This window comes from Aplysia californica, unplaced genomic scaffold (assembly GCF_000002075.1).
Source record: "Aplysia californica isolate F4 #8 unplaced genomic scaffold, AplCal3.0 scaffold00772, whole genome shotgun sequence".
Lineage (NCBI taxonomy): Eukaryota > Metazoa > Mollusca > Gastropoda > Aplysiida > Aplysiidae > Aplysia > Aplysia californica.
The window spans coordinates 41,951-58,450 of record NW_004798042.1 but is presented as its reverse complement, the minus strand read 5'-3'; the positions used below and the strand labels follow the sequence as shown (position 1 = coordinate 58,450).

The 16,500-nt window shown below is 39.1% G+C and overlaps 1 protein-coding gene across 1 annotated transcript in view; it reads right to left on the bottom strand.

The window, feature by feature from the left end:
- The window catches only part of LOC101857906 (eukaryotic translation initiation factor 4 gamma 2), a 52,791-nt gene that overhangs the window by 4,650 nt on the left and 31,641 nt on the right, over nucleotides 1-16,500 (bottom strand). Inside the window, exons 9-26 of the mRNA XM_013088593.2 lie at nucleotides 16,203-16,269; nucleotides 14,312-14,404; nucleotides 13,087-13,256; nucleotides 11,664-11,774; nucleotides 11,120-11,194; nucleotides 10,670-10,793; nucleotides 10,095-10,205; nucleotides 8,948-9,187; nucleotides 8,333-8,526; nucleotides 7,795-7,965; nucleotides 7,374-7,490; nucleotides 6,663-6,798; nucleotides 6,341-6,420; nucleotides 5,022-5,280; nucleotides 4,344-4,548; nucleotides 3,430-3,541; nucleotides 2,215-2,311; nucleotides 1,686-1,807 (exon numbers count right to left, since the gene is read on the bottom strand). Coding sequence (XP_012944047.1) covers nucleotides 1,686-1,807; nucleotides 2,215-2,311; nucleotides 3,430-3,541; nucleotides 4,344-4,548; nucleotides 5,022-5,280; nucleotides 6,341-6,420; nucleotides 6,663-6,798; nucleotides 7,374-7,490; nucleotides 7,795-7,965; nucleotides 8,333-8,526; nucleotides 8,948-9,187; nucleotides 10,095-10,205; nucleotides 10,670-10,793; nucleotides 11,120-11,194; nucleotides 11,664-11,774; nucleotides 13,087-13,256; nucleotides 14,312-14,404; nucleotides 16,203-16,269 — 2,484 coding nt within the window. The remainder of the gene's footprint in view (nucleotides 1-1,685; nucleotides 1,808-2,214; nucleotides 2,312-3,429; nucleotides 3,542-4,343; nucleotides 4,549-5,021; nucleotides 5,281-6,340; nucleotides 6,421-6,662; nucleotides 6,799-7,373; nucleotides 7,491-7,794; nucleotides 7,966-8,332; nucleotides 8,527-8,947; nucleotides 9,188-10,094; nucleotides 10,206-10,669; nucleotides 10,794-11,119; nucleotides 11,195-11,663; nucleotides 11,775-13,086; nucleotides 13,257-14,311; nucleotides 14,405-16,202; nucleotides 16,270-16,500) is intronic.

Sequence of the window (16,500 nt, the reverse complement as noted above, 5' to 3'; positions counted from 1 at the left end):
TAATTTTTATTGTTTCAGGATATTTGGAATTTGTTTACTATTTTTTAAAAGCGTATATTCATGGGAGGTGAGTTCTTTCCCCTTGCTCAGGATCTAGGGGTAGACTTCCTGTCCAGACCCTTAGGGTGTAAAGTGTTAAGCCCAGACCAGGACAACAAAGTATGCATGGTCCATATCAGCTTCCACCAGCTGAAGCTGGAAAGTAAGGAAAATTCTGCCGGGGGGTCTGGGGGTCTGCAGGGTCCAGGGACAGTGTCCCAGTGGGGGCCGCCCCTAAGAAATTGAAATTTAGTGCTTTTAGAGGGTTGAAAATGGCATTTGGAAGCCTCTTTTAAGAGATAGCCTACAAATTATAACATTTATTTTTTCGATAACATTTTGTCTTGTTTGATTTCTTCACCTACATATTATCTTTTCATTGCAGGCAAAGTTAAAAGGCAGGTTCCCCTTCTATTCCTACTATAATAATTCAATTAATTTGCCATCGCACAATTGATAGAAGGCAAACCTGGGAATAATGAATAGATATTCATGTACCTTCACAATAGTTGCCCAGCATATACCCTAATTTTCCTCAATTTTCACACCTAAAAGTTGCATGAGCGCGCTTATATGACCTTATGCAGGAGCGCCGTAAAAACTCATACAAAAAATGTCGCGTGTCACAACCTCGGAACACCACTTCGAATTATTCTTGATTTTAGTAGTCTTGGCATTAATTTCTTTCATCGCGTTCCCGTGCCGTAGAATCTTCGAATTGATCATTTCTCTAGATCTAGACAAATTTGCAAAAAAGTTTCTTTCTGACAGTAATTTTCTGTCTAAGATCACAAGTAAATTTACTTGATCAACACGCAGATTTTCCAACGCTGCAACAATCCGAAGATAGAAGAAATGAGAGAATGATAGAAAGGAGTAAATCGGCACAAAAAGTTCTCCAGATTTCGATCAATCTGCAGGTAAAAATGTACAGCCGACCAAATCGCAACAAATGCATGGGGCACAGCGGAATAATGGCCGATTGCCGAGAGAATTACTATAAATATCCGCACAAAACGATACGAAGGCGAGTACGGATCTTTTGCTACGGAATTTCGACAGTCCTAGGCTGTCGCAGGTTTTTACGGAGGGAGTAGATCAGGATGGAGGAACAAGTATGGAACTGGCAGAAAGTACGGATTTCCGTAAAAATACGGAAGAGTGGAAGCACTGCATTATATTCAGAACTCATTACAAGTCAAAGACCTGGTCCTTCATGCTATCATAAAAAGTCAAGTTTACAAAACATTTTTCTAATATACCCTCCCTCATATTTTTTTGTGAATAGGGCTTCAACAGATCTAAATCTCTTGTGGGCACAACAATGGTTGTGAAGAAACCAGTACGTAAATAAGACTACACTGGGTCTCCTACCAAATGTAACTTTTAAAAAGTTTTACAGCACTTTTCAACATAAATAAAGGGTCATATAAACGCCACAGATTTCAGGTGTTATTAGAGGGTAAAATACAAAGAAACGAAGGCGGAGAGATAAGGAACATAGTAGATATTTGATAGGAAAGAAGCAGCACACCATACCCTACCAGAATACACCTGCTAACCAAACACACCTGTACAACTGACAGACAAAGAACTTATTTTTATTTTAAAAAGAGAACTGTAAAGATATTTAGCTTGTCTCTCACCTGAAAGAGGGCCTTGCCTTTACCAGGATACTGGTCATTGACCTCCTCCTTCCAGCGAAGGTAAACCTCCTCTTCAATCACTTCCATATCATACAAATTGACGAAGAATCGGAGGAACATGCCTGAAATACACATTTCAAGAATAATTTACTCATGGTTTATTCCTCTGCAAGTCACTGTTGTACAATAAAAGTTATAGTTTTTTTCTGGCTAGCATCATTATAGTACATTCAGATAGCTGACCCTTTCACCAAAATGAAGTATGAACGTTTCAGCGAACACTTTCACTTCTTCCTTCTATTGAGCATGCCCTGCTCTTCTATCAAAGGCAGACACTTCAAAGCAGTCATTTATTGTTCTCGCTGTTCAACAATTTTTAATCTACGAAACCCCTGCCAATTGTACAACCAGTCTTAATGTTTCCATTTCTAGCTAAACTTACTTTGAATTTCCAGTCCAAATGCCAACAGACAAAAATCGTATTCCCACTCTGACGTTTACCAGACGAGCAAAGAGAAAGCAAAGTTACCTTTGGGGAACTGATTTGTATAGCAGAACACCTGGACAGCATAGAGAGCTGCCATCTGTAAGTTGGTGTGGTCGTGAAGGAATAACTGGAGCACTCCCTGAAAAGAGCGAGATTATACATCATCTGAATAATAATAATATTAAAAAAAGATTGCATTTATAGAGCACTCTGTCTCAGACAAGTATAAGCTGCTGAGCGAATACAAAAGAAGGGGTGCCACAAAGAGTGTCATTTAAGGCTTGTGTTGCTCGTTTTCAATAAAAAGTTCTGGTTTTTCCAACCTGAACAGGTCTCATTTCCAAATCTGAACAGGCCGATAGTTCTGCTTTTTAAAGAATTCATGGACAAAGACTGATCCCATTAATTGGTGCTTTAACTCACTTGACCCTGATCTGAAACTATCATGACAAAGTCTTTGAGGTGGACTCTGAACATTATCAGAAGCAGATTTACAAACTATTTATAGAAAGACTACAAAACAAGCAAACTGCTAGCATGAAAAAACAGCTAAACTATTCTTTATCAAAAGTAAAGCTCATGCAAAATGTTCAGCTGGTCTGCAGGTTTTAGCCCCTTGACCTTAAAGTCGACAAGACCTAACCTAGGACATGGACATTGATGGGAATTCCATAAAAGCATAGAAGAATATAAATTGAAACATAATCTGTCTTATTTAACCCTACCCGTATGCCTGGGGGTAATTTTGTACCCCAGGGGTTGAATTCTTCACATTTTAGAATACTTCTAGTGCGAAGATCACTTTGAAATTTTCAGTATTTTTCAAAAAATAATTTTGACAGACTGCTATGCAGAGATCGGATTAACAAGTAAATTTCCTCTTGGGAAAGCGGGGGCACAGAGTGAGTTTGATAATTGTCAATTTGGGAAACTTAAAAAAAACAACAACAAACCAATAACCAGGACAGACAGCTAAAATTAGCTAGAGTCGAACAAGTCAATGACACAGACTTGCCAACTTTTTCAAAACTGAATCTGGGAAACCCAGCACTGCATCAAGCGAGACTGCTTTTCGCGAAGTGTACTCGATTAGGTTAAGATCACAGCAAAACTCCCAATTGACAAATCCGGAACAGTTAAGGGAATTGGAGACAGTTGGCAAGCCAGAGAACAAGACAAAAACTCTGCAGTTACCCTGGGTGAAAAGATTTTTATATTGTGAGCGGAGAAAATATTACATTGCTTTGTCTTTTTTACCTTAAGTTTTTCGAGGAGTTCCTTTTCCTTATCCATGAGGGCTTTCTCAGGTGTAACAGTGATGTCAACCTCATCCTTCATGGTGCTTTCACTTGTGATGAATTTGAGAACCCTGAAACACAACGACATGACATCAAATTCTTATCAAGATGCAATATTCTGTTAAACACATGTTCGTAGAAACAGTATCACTACTTACAAAAAGCAAATTTAAATGCCCCCCCCCGCCCCCCAAATTTTTTTCATTGGGACTGTTTAACTTGTTCAGCTATAGTTATGAGAATTCTCGCATTCTGTCTCTAACCATGCGCAGTTCAAGTTTCTAGACCTATTGCTTTCTTGTTGGCCAAAGATCCACTGATCAGCTACGTTAACTTCTTTTTCTTCAACTTAGGCACTGACTTGGCAACAACATCTAAATCCAAATCCTTGTCAATGTCCAAATCATCCTGACCAGGCATGTATATGCTCCTTGTTTAATTAGTTCCCTCCTTTGTTGTTATGAAGGCTATACATATCGCCATTGAAGACTCAAACCATAGAAACTTCCCCTCCAGTAGCAATACTGGAAATCCATGTAGAAACAAGATTCACGTTGGAATTATACGTTATGCAAGATTTCCTTTATATCAGTAAAGGGACAATTAGAGGCAAGGACGCATTCACACCATGATCAATGACAATAATTTTTGGAGTGTCGTAAGAAAAAAAGAGAGTTCATATGTCCAGTAAATTCGTAGGAAATGACTGATAGAATGGAACAAAAATTTCCAAAGTAACTATAAAACTCCCCTTGTTACATAGTCACTTGACTTTATAAAAATTTCCATCTAGATCCCACAACAAAGAATTGCATCTGACTCCCCCCCCCCCCCCCAAAAAAAAAACAATATCTGCATAAAAAAGTCACTCACGCTGTGACCAGGACATTGATGAAGCCTGGGTCAGTATGCAGGGAGGTGTCAACCTTGTCCTTGACCCACTTGAAGACTGCTGTGGCCGTGGGCTCGGCAGCAATCTGTCGGCCCAGCTCCGACTGTATGCGCAGTAAGGGGAACATGAAACTCAGGCCTCTGTCCTCAAGGATCTCCAGCATACGTTCCTTGTTCTGATCAAGTTCTAAAGAAGTCATCAGAAACAAAAAAGGGTTACAAATGAATGAAATTGTTTAGTAGCCATCATAGTAATCTGTGGATTCAATACAATTGTGAATACAATATCAGTACTCCAAAACTAACTGCAAAAAAAAAAAGCAATGTTATAAATTTCTGATCTATACAACTTTCAGCACAACCAATATGTAAGCTTACAACATACATATTTACAAATGACACACCCAGAACACTAAATTGTAATAAAGCAAAGTTAAAACTAAAGTCCAATGTCTCTTCATATAGGTTTTACTAACAATTTTACAGCACTTACAAGAAAAGGTCAAACAAGTGCCGAAGTTTTGATGGTGTTACAAAAGAATAACAAACACAAAAAAAGGAGGAAGGAAAGATAGGGACGACAGATGCTTGATGGGAAAGAAGGAGCAAACCACACAAGAACACCTGCCAACCACCCACGTCAATGTTTCTCAAACATACCAGGTAGCATGGACTGAAGATCCAATTTGCTTTGATTGAAAATGTCCACCAGCCATTGCTTGTCCTTGATTTTATGAGTGTGTTGGAGACACAGGAGGAACAAAGGATAATGGACTCCATTCTCTAAAGGTTCCGCAAGCTCTGTCAGGGACACCAGGCCAAGAGTCAATGCCATGGCACCAAAGCGGGCAACATGTGACTTCACCAGGGGCACATCAGTTTCAAGCTCACTCATCTGATTACACACTTGTTTGAAACCCTGAAATGGACGATAAAACGCTATTAAAAAAAAAAAAAAAATTCTTTTTCTGGGGGCTTATTTAACTCACTGACTACGGTTCCCGTCAAGGGCACTGGACCCAGTGACCAGTTCACTGGTACGGATCCCGTAACTCCAACGGGATGGACTTTGCAGTTTCGCTCTGAAAATTATGCTCCCGTCACACGTACGGAAGTACACTCCAGTGCTAGTTTTGCCACTTATTTCGTTTTGTGCAGTTTGGGGCGGAAGTTGGGTGGCAGGTTTTTAAGCAATCGAAGGTGAACGACAGCCACCTCTTCTTAAATTCAACTGACCGGAACTAGCGCTAAGTTTTTTCTATAGTTAAAACATAGTCACGGCGAAAAAGTCGCATGAAGAAGAATTACATTTCGCTGTTTTCGATACTTCTGTTCGTTTAACTAGCTCTAGTGACTCAAAAAATGATGTCTTATAGTTAGTACCCTGGATATGTAACCCAACAGGGCCCGAGTAGTAGTTTTAGAGCTAGATCTAGCACTAGTCGTGAGGCAGTTGTTAGCGCAAAGAAATCACAACTTTGTGCCTTAATCTGTCTCCTCGTGTAATTCAGTGTATAGGTATGCATCAACGCACAGCACAGCTCAAACCGTCACACATATCTAAACAGAACACTTTGAACATTCATTTTTATTGTTTTAGTGAATTTGATTCTGTCTGTCATCTCTGGAAATTTTTCCGAAAGTTAAATTCATGCCAATTTTTTAAAAGTCATAACAATTGGAAGTATTAAGCTAAGTAGATAAAGCTTGAAAGTAACTTTACCACGTCAAAAAATCATTACTATCATTTTGAGAGTTGTGGTTGTGTTTTGAAATACCCCAAAAATGCTAGTATTCAACCCTAGTGACTGCTGAAACGGCCCAGTAATCAGTGAGTTTTAAACAAAATTCATGAAAGACAAGCACACCGGTTATAGAAATATTTCCCAGAGATATATTTTTTTTTGGCAATTATAAATGAAGTGATACAAGCTTCTATTTTGAAAAAGAGAACCTTGGAATTATTTACACTGCCATACCTGCATAAACTGATCTGCACTGGTAACTCCATCAGACCTGAGATCATCAATCAACTTCATGGACAGTTCTTGTTCAGCATCTGGAAAAAAGAATAAGGTCCTGTAAAATAAGGAACCAATCGAGCAACAGCATCTTAAAATAACCATTCATTTTCATTCAACCAAGGAAAACAGACAATTTGCTGCCATAATTCACTCTTCAGTGACATCAGCGATTTATTTAAAAACCGAACACTGAAGACATGAAAATGAAAGAACAAACATAAGGTAGTATAACAAAGATTTTACATCAAAGTATAAAGAGAAAGAAAAATTCCCATACCTGTTTTCTCTAAAGACTCCAACATTATTTGTGCTAACAGGTCTGGAATCATTTTCCTCGGCACATTCATTTCCTTGATATCAGCCACAGTATCCGCAAGGCTATGACTCACATAGCACTCTGACAGCAAGTAACTCTGAAAAAAAAGAAAGAAAAGAAATTAAGAATAAATTCAGGAATATTACAAAAAGCAGGAATTAAAGGAAAATGTACAAAACTATGCAAACCATGAAAGCGTTCATATAACCGTATGCAGTTGCAAGCGCCATAAAACTCTTACTAAACTAAAACCACTACAGTACACTACAATTTGTAGATCATTTCATATTATGACTGATCACATTCCCCTCCGAATAACCAGTCTTGCCTCTCTCGGTAGGGATGTGACACGATCATACATACAATACACAAACTCTTAATACATCTGAACCACCCCACCAAAAAACCAACCAACCAACCCAGGTAATTGATGATTAGAATGAGTGCATTCAAAGTAAAATTATCTTTCACATGTATGTCCTTCCATTACAACACAAAGTCTAAACAATAATTATAATCAACTAAATTGTATGTTATAAATGCTACTTACACTAAACATACACTTTCCCAATACAAACTGTGATAAGAAAATTGTCCTTTCCCTCAAGGGGGTAATCCTCTAAAAGTTGACTAACTACAACATAAAAAGAACTGTCTCAAACAGAAACTTACTAGTCTGTCAATCATCTTCTCCTTGGTGAGCTTTTCCTTAACTGGCGATTTATTCTTCTCATCCCTTATTTGCTTGACAGCCGTTGGCTGCTGCTGTTGTTGTTGTTGCTGCTGCTGCTGCACAACAGAAGAAAGAGTACATTTTCATTTCAGATTACTTATTCCAGAATAAGAAAGTTTTAATAACCAAACAAACTCAGGGGGAAAGCACGAGGTCTTGAAAATTAAAGCTATATTGATTAAGTTATGCTTATGCCTCCATAGCCTGATCTTAATTTGCTATTACTAACCATAGGGGGATATGACATTTCACAGATGTCAGTTAAAGTAATCAAAATGGGAGGGGGGGGGGGGGGGGGGAAAAAGGAAAGGAGGAAAAGAGGGAAAGAGGATGAGAGATTAACCTCAGCAACTGACTGACCTGTTTGTCCAGCAGAGGGTTCAACATCTCCGAGATGTCAGTGCTCTTCTTTGCAACAAAGCCAGACTCCCTCGGTGCAGGGTGCTGGGCCTGTGCTGAGCGTGGTAACATTGACGGTGTGTTGGGCTTGAACATGGTGAAGTTCTTTACTGGCCGCAGGCTTACTTCCTCCTGACACAGGAAACAAGCATGTGAACATTTCAAACCAGCAGTTACACCAGGTGAGCCACACAGGAATTAGCTCCAAAATGAGTGATGTGGTGTACAGTCATAAGTTATGACAACAGTAACACAGAGGAGCAGAAGTTGTAGACCACACCAGAGCAGCCTCTTATCAGTTTGGCTATGAGAAGAATATTAGTACTTAGGGAAACTGAGAAACTAAGGACACGTGACACTGAAAGAAGACATTGCTTCAATTCACAGAAACACTATTGTCTTGATCATTCTACTTCAGAAAAATAGTAGCATTTACAAATAAACGTACTCAATCTTGCAGTTCAGAGAGAGGGTCATAATTGATGTAGTAGAAGTCTACCTTTATTCCATTAACAGGCGGTGCCAAATTCAATGGTGGAGAGGTCGAGGGTGAGGGCTGTCCTGGTGCTCCGATGGGAGCAGAACCAGAGTTGTTGGGACCCATGCCAGACTCTCTACCTCCCTGACCAGCTCCAGGCCCAGTCTGTTGCTGAACCATGCGTTGGAAACGAGGCGGGAGATCCCTGTTCATTCCTGAAAAAGAAAACACAATTCCAAAACATGAATTCAATACATACATCATTCAGTTACGGACTGACATAATTCTCTTTTCCCCCACTCCTAAAAGCATTTGACTACAACTGAACAGTAGCTCAACCTTTCCTCCACCATTGCCCCTTTAATATACCCCCCCCCACCCCCACCCAAATACATTTGTAGCTGTTGAGTCTTCATTTCATCTACATAAGTACCTTCGTTTAGTTTTAGTAAATGTTTTAAGGCACTTGCAACACAATAAGGCCATATAAGTGCTGAAGATTAGAGGTGTTACAAGAGAGAGAGTAACAAACACAAAAAGAAGGAGGAGAGACAAGGGCAATAAATGTTTGATATGAAAGAAGGAGCAGACCACACCAGAGCACCTGCCAACCACCCACACAAGTGAATAACTTACCACCTTGCTTGTTTTGCTGTTGCTGAAAATGGTGACTGGGCTGAAAGTTCTGTTGCCCATAGCCTCCACCCTGCTGTCCATAGCTGCCGCCGCCTCCATGACCTGACGTGTTTCCTCCTTGCTGGTTATAGGCACCTTGGTTATTTCTACGCTGATTGTTTGGGCTGGAGCCGCTGCCCTCCTGTTGTGACTTCCCACGTCCTTTGTTATTGAAGTTGGTCTGGAAATTATTTTGATAACCTGTGGGGCCAAGCAAAAAAAGTAGTTCAAGTTCTTTAAGAAAAATTAACTTTATGGGGCATTCAAGAAAACAAAGGAAAAAAACAACAAACAATTCACTCATTAAAGAAAGGGTATGGAACAAAACAATTTCTTTTAGTTAGTGAGCGCCAGAAGATTAGAGGTGTTACAAGAGAGTAACAAACATAAAAAAGAAGAAGGGGAGATAAGGACGATAGATGTTTGATAGGAAAGAAGAAGCAAACCACACCAGAGCATCCGCCAACCGCAAACAATTTCTGAGAACTCACTGATCATTCAAACAAGATAATGACACATCAGAATATTTCATTTTGCAAATCCCTGACTTATAGAAGAACAACATGTCTAACAAATTAACTTTTAGTTTAGTTTTCGGAAGAGTTCTATGGCACTTGCAACAAATAGGTTATATAAAAGCAAAAGATAAGGCAGCAGTTCCCTATTGCAGTTCAGACACAGTTATGAGCATGACATTGATGAATTAGCCCATTTACAATTACAATTCTACAGTGCATTGTTGTTATCGATCCAAATTCTACAGTACGTAAGAACATGGTTAATATCCTCCCTTTGGGAATGGCCTTAAGACACTTCAGTCAGTATCACCGGTCCGGGGGGGGGTGTTAGTAGAAGTTTTACAGCACTTGCACCACAATAAGGTCATATAGGTGCCGAAGATTAGAGGCGTTACAAGAGAGTGACAAACACAAAAAAGAGAGAGGAGTGAAGGAAAGAAGGAGCATACCACACCAAAGCACCAGCCAACCACCCACATACAAATATTTTAAAGCAGAAGCAACCCACCCACAGGAGCAAAAAGTCGAGTAAAAACAAATACAAGATATGTAATTTGGTATTTACAGCCATAGACCACAGCAGAACTTACTTGGATTCTGTTGATTAAACCTGTTCCTATTCATACCGTTGTTGAAATTGTTAGGCATTGAGGAGAAGTTGTCCATCTGTATCACTCCAGGTCCAACACCAATGGCATTACCTAGGCAGAAAAGAGTGCAGTCTGATTGAAATTGTTCAAACATCAAGACCCAGACAAACATCCCTCAGTCGCTCATGCCTCAACCCCATAGTGTCGCTTAATTAGAAAGCAAATGATATTTAACATATTTTTTTACTTAACCACTTAGACAATTGACACTTATTACCTTACTTTAAATTAGATTTAGTAGGGTTTTACTGTGCAACAAGTTTGAATTACAGGCCTTGCAGCCAAACAGTGATCTAGTGACAACAGGGGAAAAAATACCAACCCTTTAAATAGTTTCTACAAATCCAGTGAGTGCCACCACAGCAATCTCCTATATCATTTGTAATGAACAGCTTTATAACAACGATATAACTATAACTAAAATATTTCTGAAATGGCACTTCCTTCTATCCATAACTAAGAGGACATAAAGAAGACCATAACTAAGAGGTCATAAAGAAGACCGTTGTACTTACTCATGGAGCCTACTGGCATGCTGAAAATGTCACCCATGCCACCTTTCCAGTTCGTGCCTGGGATATTACCCATGTTCATCATGCGAGACTGCAACAGCGACTGGTTGTTCTGGGAGCCGCGACCCTGTGGGAAGAACAATAATCAAATCAATCAGTCACATGAAAGAGGGTGTGCTCTTCAAATAAGAACTAAACAGCAATAAGACTAAACGTTTCTCTTGCACTTGGAGGGATTGTGCTCATCAAACCTCAACATTGAAATGAATTCATACTGTGTCAGGGATAGATTGCAAAGTTAAATAAGTCTATACACTACAGGCAAAGATTACGTTCAGCCCAGTGATAATTGACAAGCCCTTCAACAACTAAAATATAGCAATTTGAAATCTCTATTATAACACACAATGAGCCATACACAAAAACAAAAAAATATTGTCATATGAGTCTTACATTCACTCCAGCTTCTTGTCTAATCTGGGTGATGGTTTTTGGCCCGGTCTCATTTGCAATCTTACGGGGCTTCCACTGAAATGCAAAAGGTTTGTATATTACTAAAAGAAAAAAAAAAAACAACAAAAAAACACCAAGACAAGCAGTTTTTACCCCTTTTGTAGGATTTATATCCTTATGTCAAATAAGAATACTAGTTAAAATGAGTTAAAATTCCTTAAAAAATGCCTTTACTTGGCAGTAAGACACACAGTGCGTAGAGGCCCAGAGGTGAAAACACAGTGCCTTTACTATTTTCCTCAAAGCAGCTCTTACAACACACACACACAATAATACACATACCATAAAGAGTGTAGATACATCTTGATACTGTACTGTCCTGCGGCAATTTAGAGAATAATATTTCCTTGTTTCAAAGGAATGAAGAATGCTTTCATAATTACCCACTGTCAAGACTCATTGACTTGTAAGTGATAGGGCAAAAGCACTTTTCTTTAAATTCTGAAATGATTGAAAGATGAGACAAAGTAAAAATAATACATACGTCATTGTCTCGCAGCTCGATAACATCCTGAAGCATAAAGCGAATCCGAGACGGGAGCTCGCTGTTGAGAGCAAACTGGTTGATTCGCTCAAAGTATTGGTCCATCCAGGCCTGAAATGAAAAAACAATCAAATGAACCAAAAAAAGAATAAAAATGGTAACTTAAAAAAGTTTCAGTTGATACTATTTCCCACTAGACCATATAAGGAAATACACCAGTAACAAAAGTCTTAAGTCGAGTCTTAACAGAAAAATGAAGCTTAAAAAACCTTTGTCAGAACTATGTACTATTTTAGCAAGTACCATGCTTTCACTGGCCAGCCATACATAATAACAAATGTAGTAAATCTTTGCCAAATTTTGAAAAATAAATTTATGAACCAAACTACGATGTCCAAAGCAAAGTTATTCGCCTGTGGACCCATAACTGACCAGCAGGTAGTTGTAACACTATAAACAACGTAAACCGATCTAGTTGCTAAGCAAAGGCTGATAGAGCAAGGAATAACACCTCTTTTCGCTCACAACCCTTCCTCGTTCACATCTAAACATACAACAATTTCAGTACATTTCAAGTATATCCCAGATGTATTGCCCACTAGGGCTGGGCGAGTACCTGAGCAGAGAGCTCAAAGCCGGCTACCCGAGTATTGGTGTCGGGTACCCGGGTTTTCTACCCCCCTCCATTAATACTATGCAAGTGCATTTAAATTATGTCCCTTTGTTCGAACCTTAATAAGTACAGAGTATTTATCTATGCTGAGCTCTTTAAGTTCATATAGTACTCTATATTGGCCAATACCAACAAGTGCCCACCGCTATTCGTACCCCTTTTCCCTGGAAACAAGAGACAACAAAAAAAAAGCCACATTTGGGCATGTTGTAAGAAAGTTTCCAGGAATCAATCAAATACTTTGGTAGGGCTCGGCCTATAGTTTCAATTTCAATGTCTTTGGAAGCAACTTGTGTGCAGTTCTGAGAATCCAACGGAGAAGCAGACAATTTCTAAGAATTATGTGATGTAAAAGAAGTTAAAATAGATTTGGCTTTGTCATTTTAGCACAGTTTCTATCAAGATGTCTCAAAGAAAGTCATATGCCTGGGATTACTTTGAGAAAGTAAAAAGACGATAAAAAACGAAAAAGAAGTGCCTTCTGCAACATCTGCAAAAGCATAATAAAAGTTGATGGGTCTTCAACTTCAAGCCTCTTAAAGCATTTGAAGGGAAAACACCGTCGCAAGCAGGCAAAGCAGTACAGAAACACCATATGACAATTGAAACATTGGGTACCCGACAGGCACCAGGGTATTTTTATAATTACCCGGGTACCAAATAACTTGTGTAATCCCAGCCCTATTGCCCTCATGATCTGTGAGTAAATTTTGCATGTCCACAAAGAAGACAAGTTCCCCTGTCACTTACCCTCGCTTTAGGCGTATCTATGCGTGGGCCAATGGTGCGCATTATCTGACACAAGCACTCCAAATCCTCTGACATGTCTCGAAGCTGTGCATTCTTTTTCTTCTCCAGCAATTGCTTGATGCACTTGTGAAGAATGCCCTCGTGCAACATCTGCAACTTACCAAGCTCACCTTCAAAGATAAACAAATGAATAAAAGCGTCAAAATTGAATACACATATATAAATTTGGGGACCTGTAAAGTATCAAACAAGCTAACCACAAAATAATCTTTTTTAATTTCAAGGAATGACATATTTATTTCTGATGGAATCCAACAAAAAGGGAGAGACCATCAACACATACTTTACTACTGGCCATACAAGATGGACCAAAATCTGTGAGATTTAATGATGAGGTCAAAGCCTTCCCTTACTATGAAATGAACAGATTTTATTTTAATGCCAATTTGAGTTTTTATTGCCCTTTGTTTCCTCAGTAAAGCAAAACTATTCCTATTCACTAGCTAGCCGATTAGTAGGCAAAAGCAAAGAGTAAAAAATACAAATTCACCAAACACGGTAAAGACCAGAAAACCACAACAGCACTACACATCCACATTTGTGTGAAACTCACTCTTGGAAAGGAGAAAATTAACTAATACTGCAAACGTTTTAGTACGGTTTTATGAGCGCCATAATACTGCAAACATTGCCAACAAGAAAAGAACTAACAGAAATAACAAAATTGAGTTTTCACATTCTGGAGTTCAATAACATTTATTTGTCAAATTTCTGGGGCCCTGTGTTTTTAAATTCAGGTACCTTGGGTCTGGCACCTGCGCTAATTTGAACAGGTAAAATTTAAACATATGTCCAAGACCTAATTTTACAGAGAAAACTACACAATGTCCAAATGGCTGTGAAGCAAAAGAAACAGCTTCCAACGTATACCAATGTCTGATGACTGCTGCTTCTCAGTACATCTTTCGTGACTGTAAGCAACATACTAATCTGCTTGGGGAAAAAATGGACAATATTTGGGTCATTTCAAAGATATGTGGGGGTCCTTCTGATTGAAAATGTTGGCACGCACACGAACAACTGTTTTGATACCTTTCTCCCTAAATCGCTTTTCCCTCTTCATTATAACTTAGTTACTACACAAGTACTTTTCAACCCTACAAAGGTATTTCACTCTAATATGGAATTAAATTTATTCACAAACAAATCAAAATGAGTACCATACCGATGAACTTGAGGTTCCCAAGCATCTTCTTCTTGACAATGTGATACTGCTCACACTCCTCCTCTGTAAGCCGAACATCTTTCTTGTCGAAGACTGTAAAATAATTTATTTTTTTTATTATTGCTCTACACGTAACAGGAACGAAAAGTAGCATCATTAAAGTACAGTCAAACCTGTGTAAGACGGCCACCCATTGTTAAGGAGAAAAGTGGCCGTATAAGACAGATGGCCGTCTTAGGCAGGACTGATCAAGATGAACCTAAAAAGAAAAACCATTCCCATCTGAGGTCCCCATCGAAAGTAGCCGCATTGTTGTTGTTGGTTTGTATTTTGTTTGTAATTTTTATTTTGTTGCTGACTTTGCACAAGGGTGACTATAAAACGAAATGTATCAGACGAGGAAGACCGAGTGCCATGTTAAAACAAACACATGGGTCGCCACCACTCGGAGAACGAGCGACGCTTCTGTCACAAGTTCATGTTGACGTCTTATAAGTGACTACTTATCTCACTTACGATTTGAGTATGAGTTCTGGGCGGGGCTTATGGGTTATGAGAGATGACACGCTTACCTCACCAGCAGCTGAAAATTGGTAGCTATTGGTCAACAGTGGGAGGGGCCAACGCAACATGATCGGTTGGAGGGACTACCTAACAACAATGACAGGTGATTGAATTATGACGGCTCGCCCACAACGCCAGGGGCCAATGCTTTAAGACAAAATGTAATGGAGTCACTAAGGTTGCCGTCTAAGACAGGTGTTATTGCTTAGTGTGATAGGGGTTGTGTGTTAAATTTATGGTGGCCGCAGCGGCGTTAGACAGGTGCCCGTTTTACACAGTTAAATTATAGGCCACCTCTATTCTCAGCCCAGGCGAGTCTTTTAGCTATTCTCACCCGGTGTGCGTTCACCATTATAGCCTAGATCTAGGCCAACCAATTTTGCGTTCACCCTAAACCACAGAATTTTACACTGTGATAACAGAAAAATTGTAGAATTCTGTGCCGTGAACAAACGTTCCATTACTACTGTTAGCCTACTAAAAGCGTACAACTTCCGGGCAAAACAAAATGGCGACCCGCGTAGTTCGACTCGATTCGAAAAGTTAAGTAGCCGTAGCATCTTTGTAGACGACCAAATTAATTTACTTTTGTGTTTTAACATCATTCTTTAACTTTGTTTCAGTCAATTTGATGGTCCACACCGATAGACAGTATTCAGAAAGAGACAGAGAGATAGGAGAGGAGTAGATCTTGAGAGAACTTCCACGCAAAACAAAATGGCGACCCCCGTAGTTCTGCTCGATTCGAAAAGTGAAATAGCCATAGCATCTTTGTAGTTGATAAAATTATCTTACTTTTGTGCTATAACATAATTTTTTCTTTGCCTTTATCCATTTGATCATCCACACCGATAGAAAGTATTCCGAAATTAGGAAAAACAGGTCTTGTTTCACACCGGGTGAGATTAGCTTACAGTGGCAAGTCTCACCTGGGGTGAGAGGTCGATCGTATTTCTATTCTCACCCCGGGTGAGAATAGCCACTTCCTAAATTATATAGAAAAAACGCAAGGGGAGAAATGGAAAGTGGCCGTTTGTACAGATGGCCGTCAGGGCAGGTTTGACTGTAACTTTTCATTTATAAAAGTGACTCACAGAAATAACACAAAAATCAGAATAAACTAGACATTTTTTTAAAACATGGTCTTATCTCCAGCAGACCAGTAAAAATATCTGCAATTGCCAACGAAGAGGACCAAAAAAAAAATGCTGTCAATATAGAACTGATCAGTAGAAAGACAACTTAAATCAAAATAAAGAGGATGAACACAAAGAGGAAAACTTAATTTAAATCTCTACTTTTACATACACAGATAAAAGTATGTTACCTTCTGTTGCATGAGACCTGTTTTCAAACTCATCTTGGCACTTGTTTAGCAAAAGCCGCCTGAAAGTCTGAAATATTGAACAAAAATTATTCACTACATGAAAGTACTCTAGTCATTTAATGTAATGAATCTTATACTTGTACGGGGCTCTGGGAAACACTTCACATGGTGCAAATTTTCAACATGGACTTTTATGCATGTTTTGAAAGACACATCTTTCCCGAGCATTTTGCATTTTATTTGAGTGCAACTGGACGATTATGTGAAAAGTTATGGCATTCTAAAGTGAAAAAGGGTG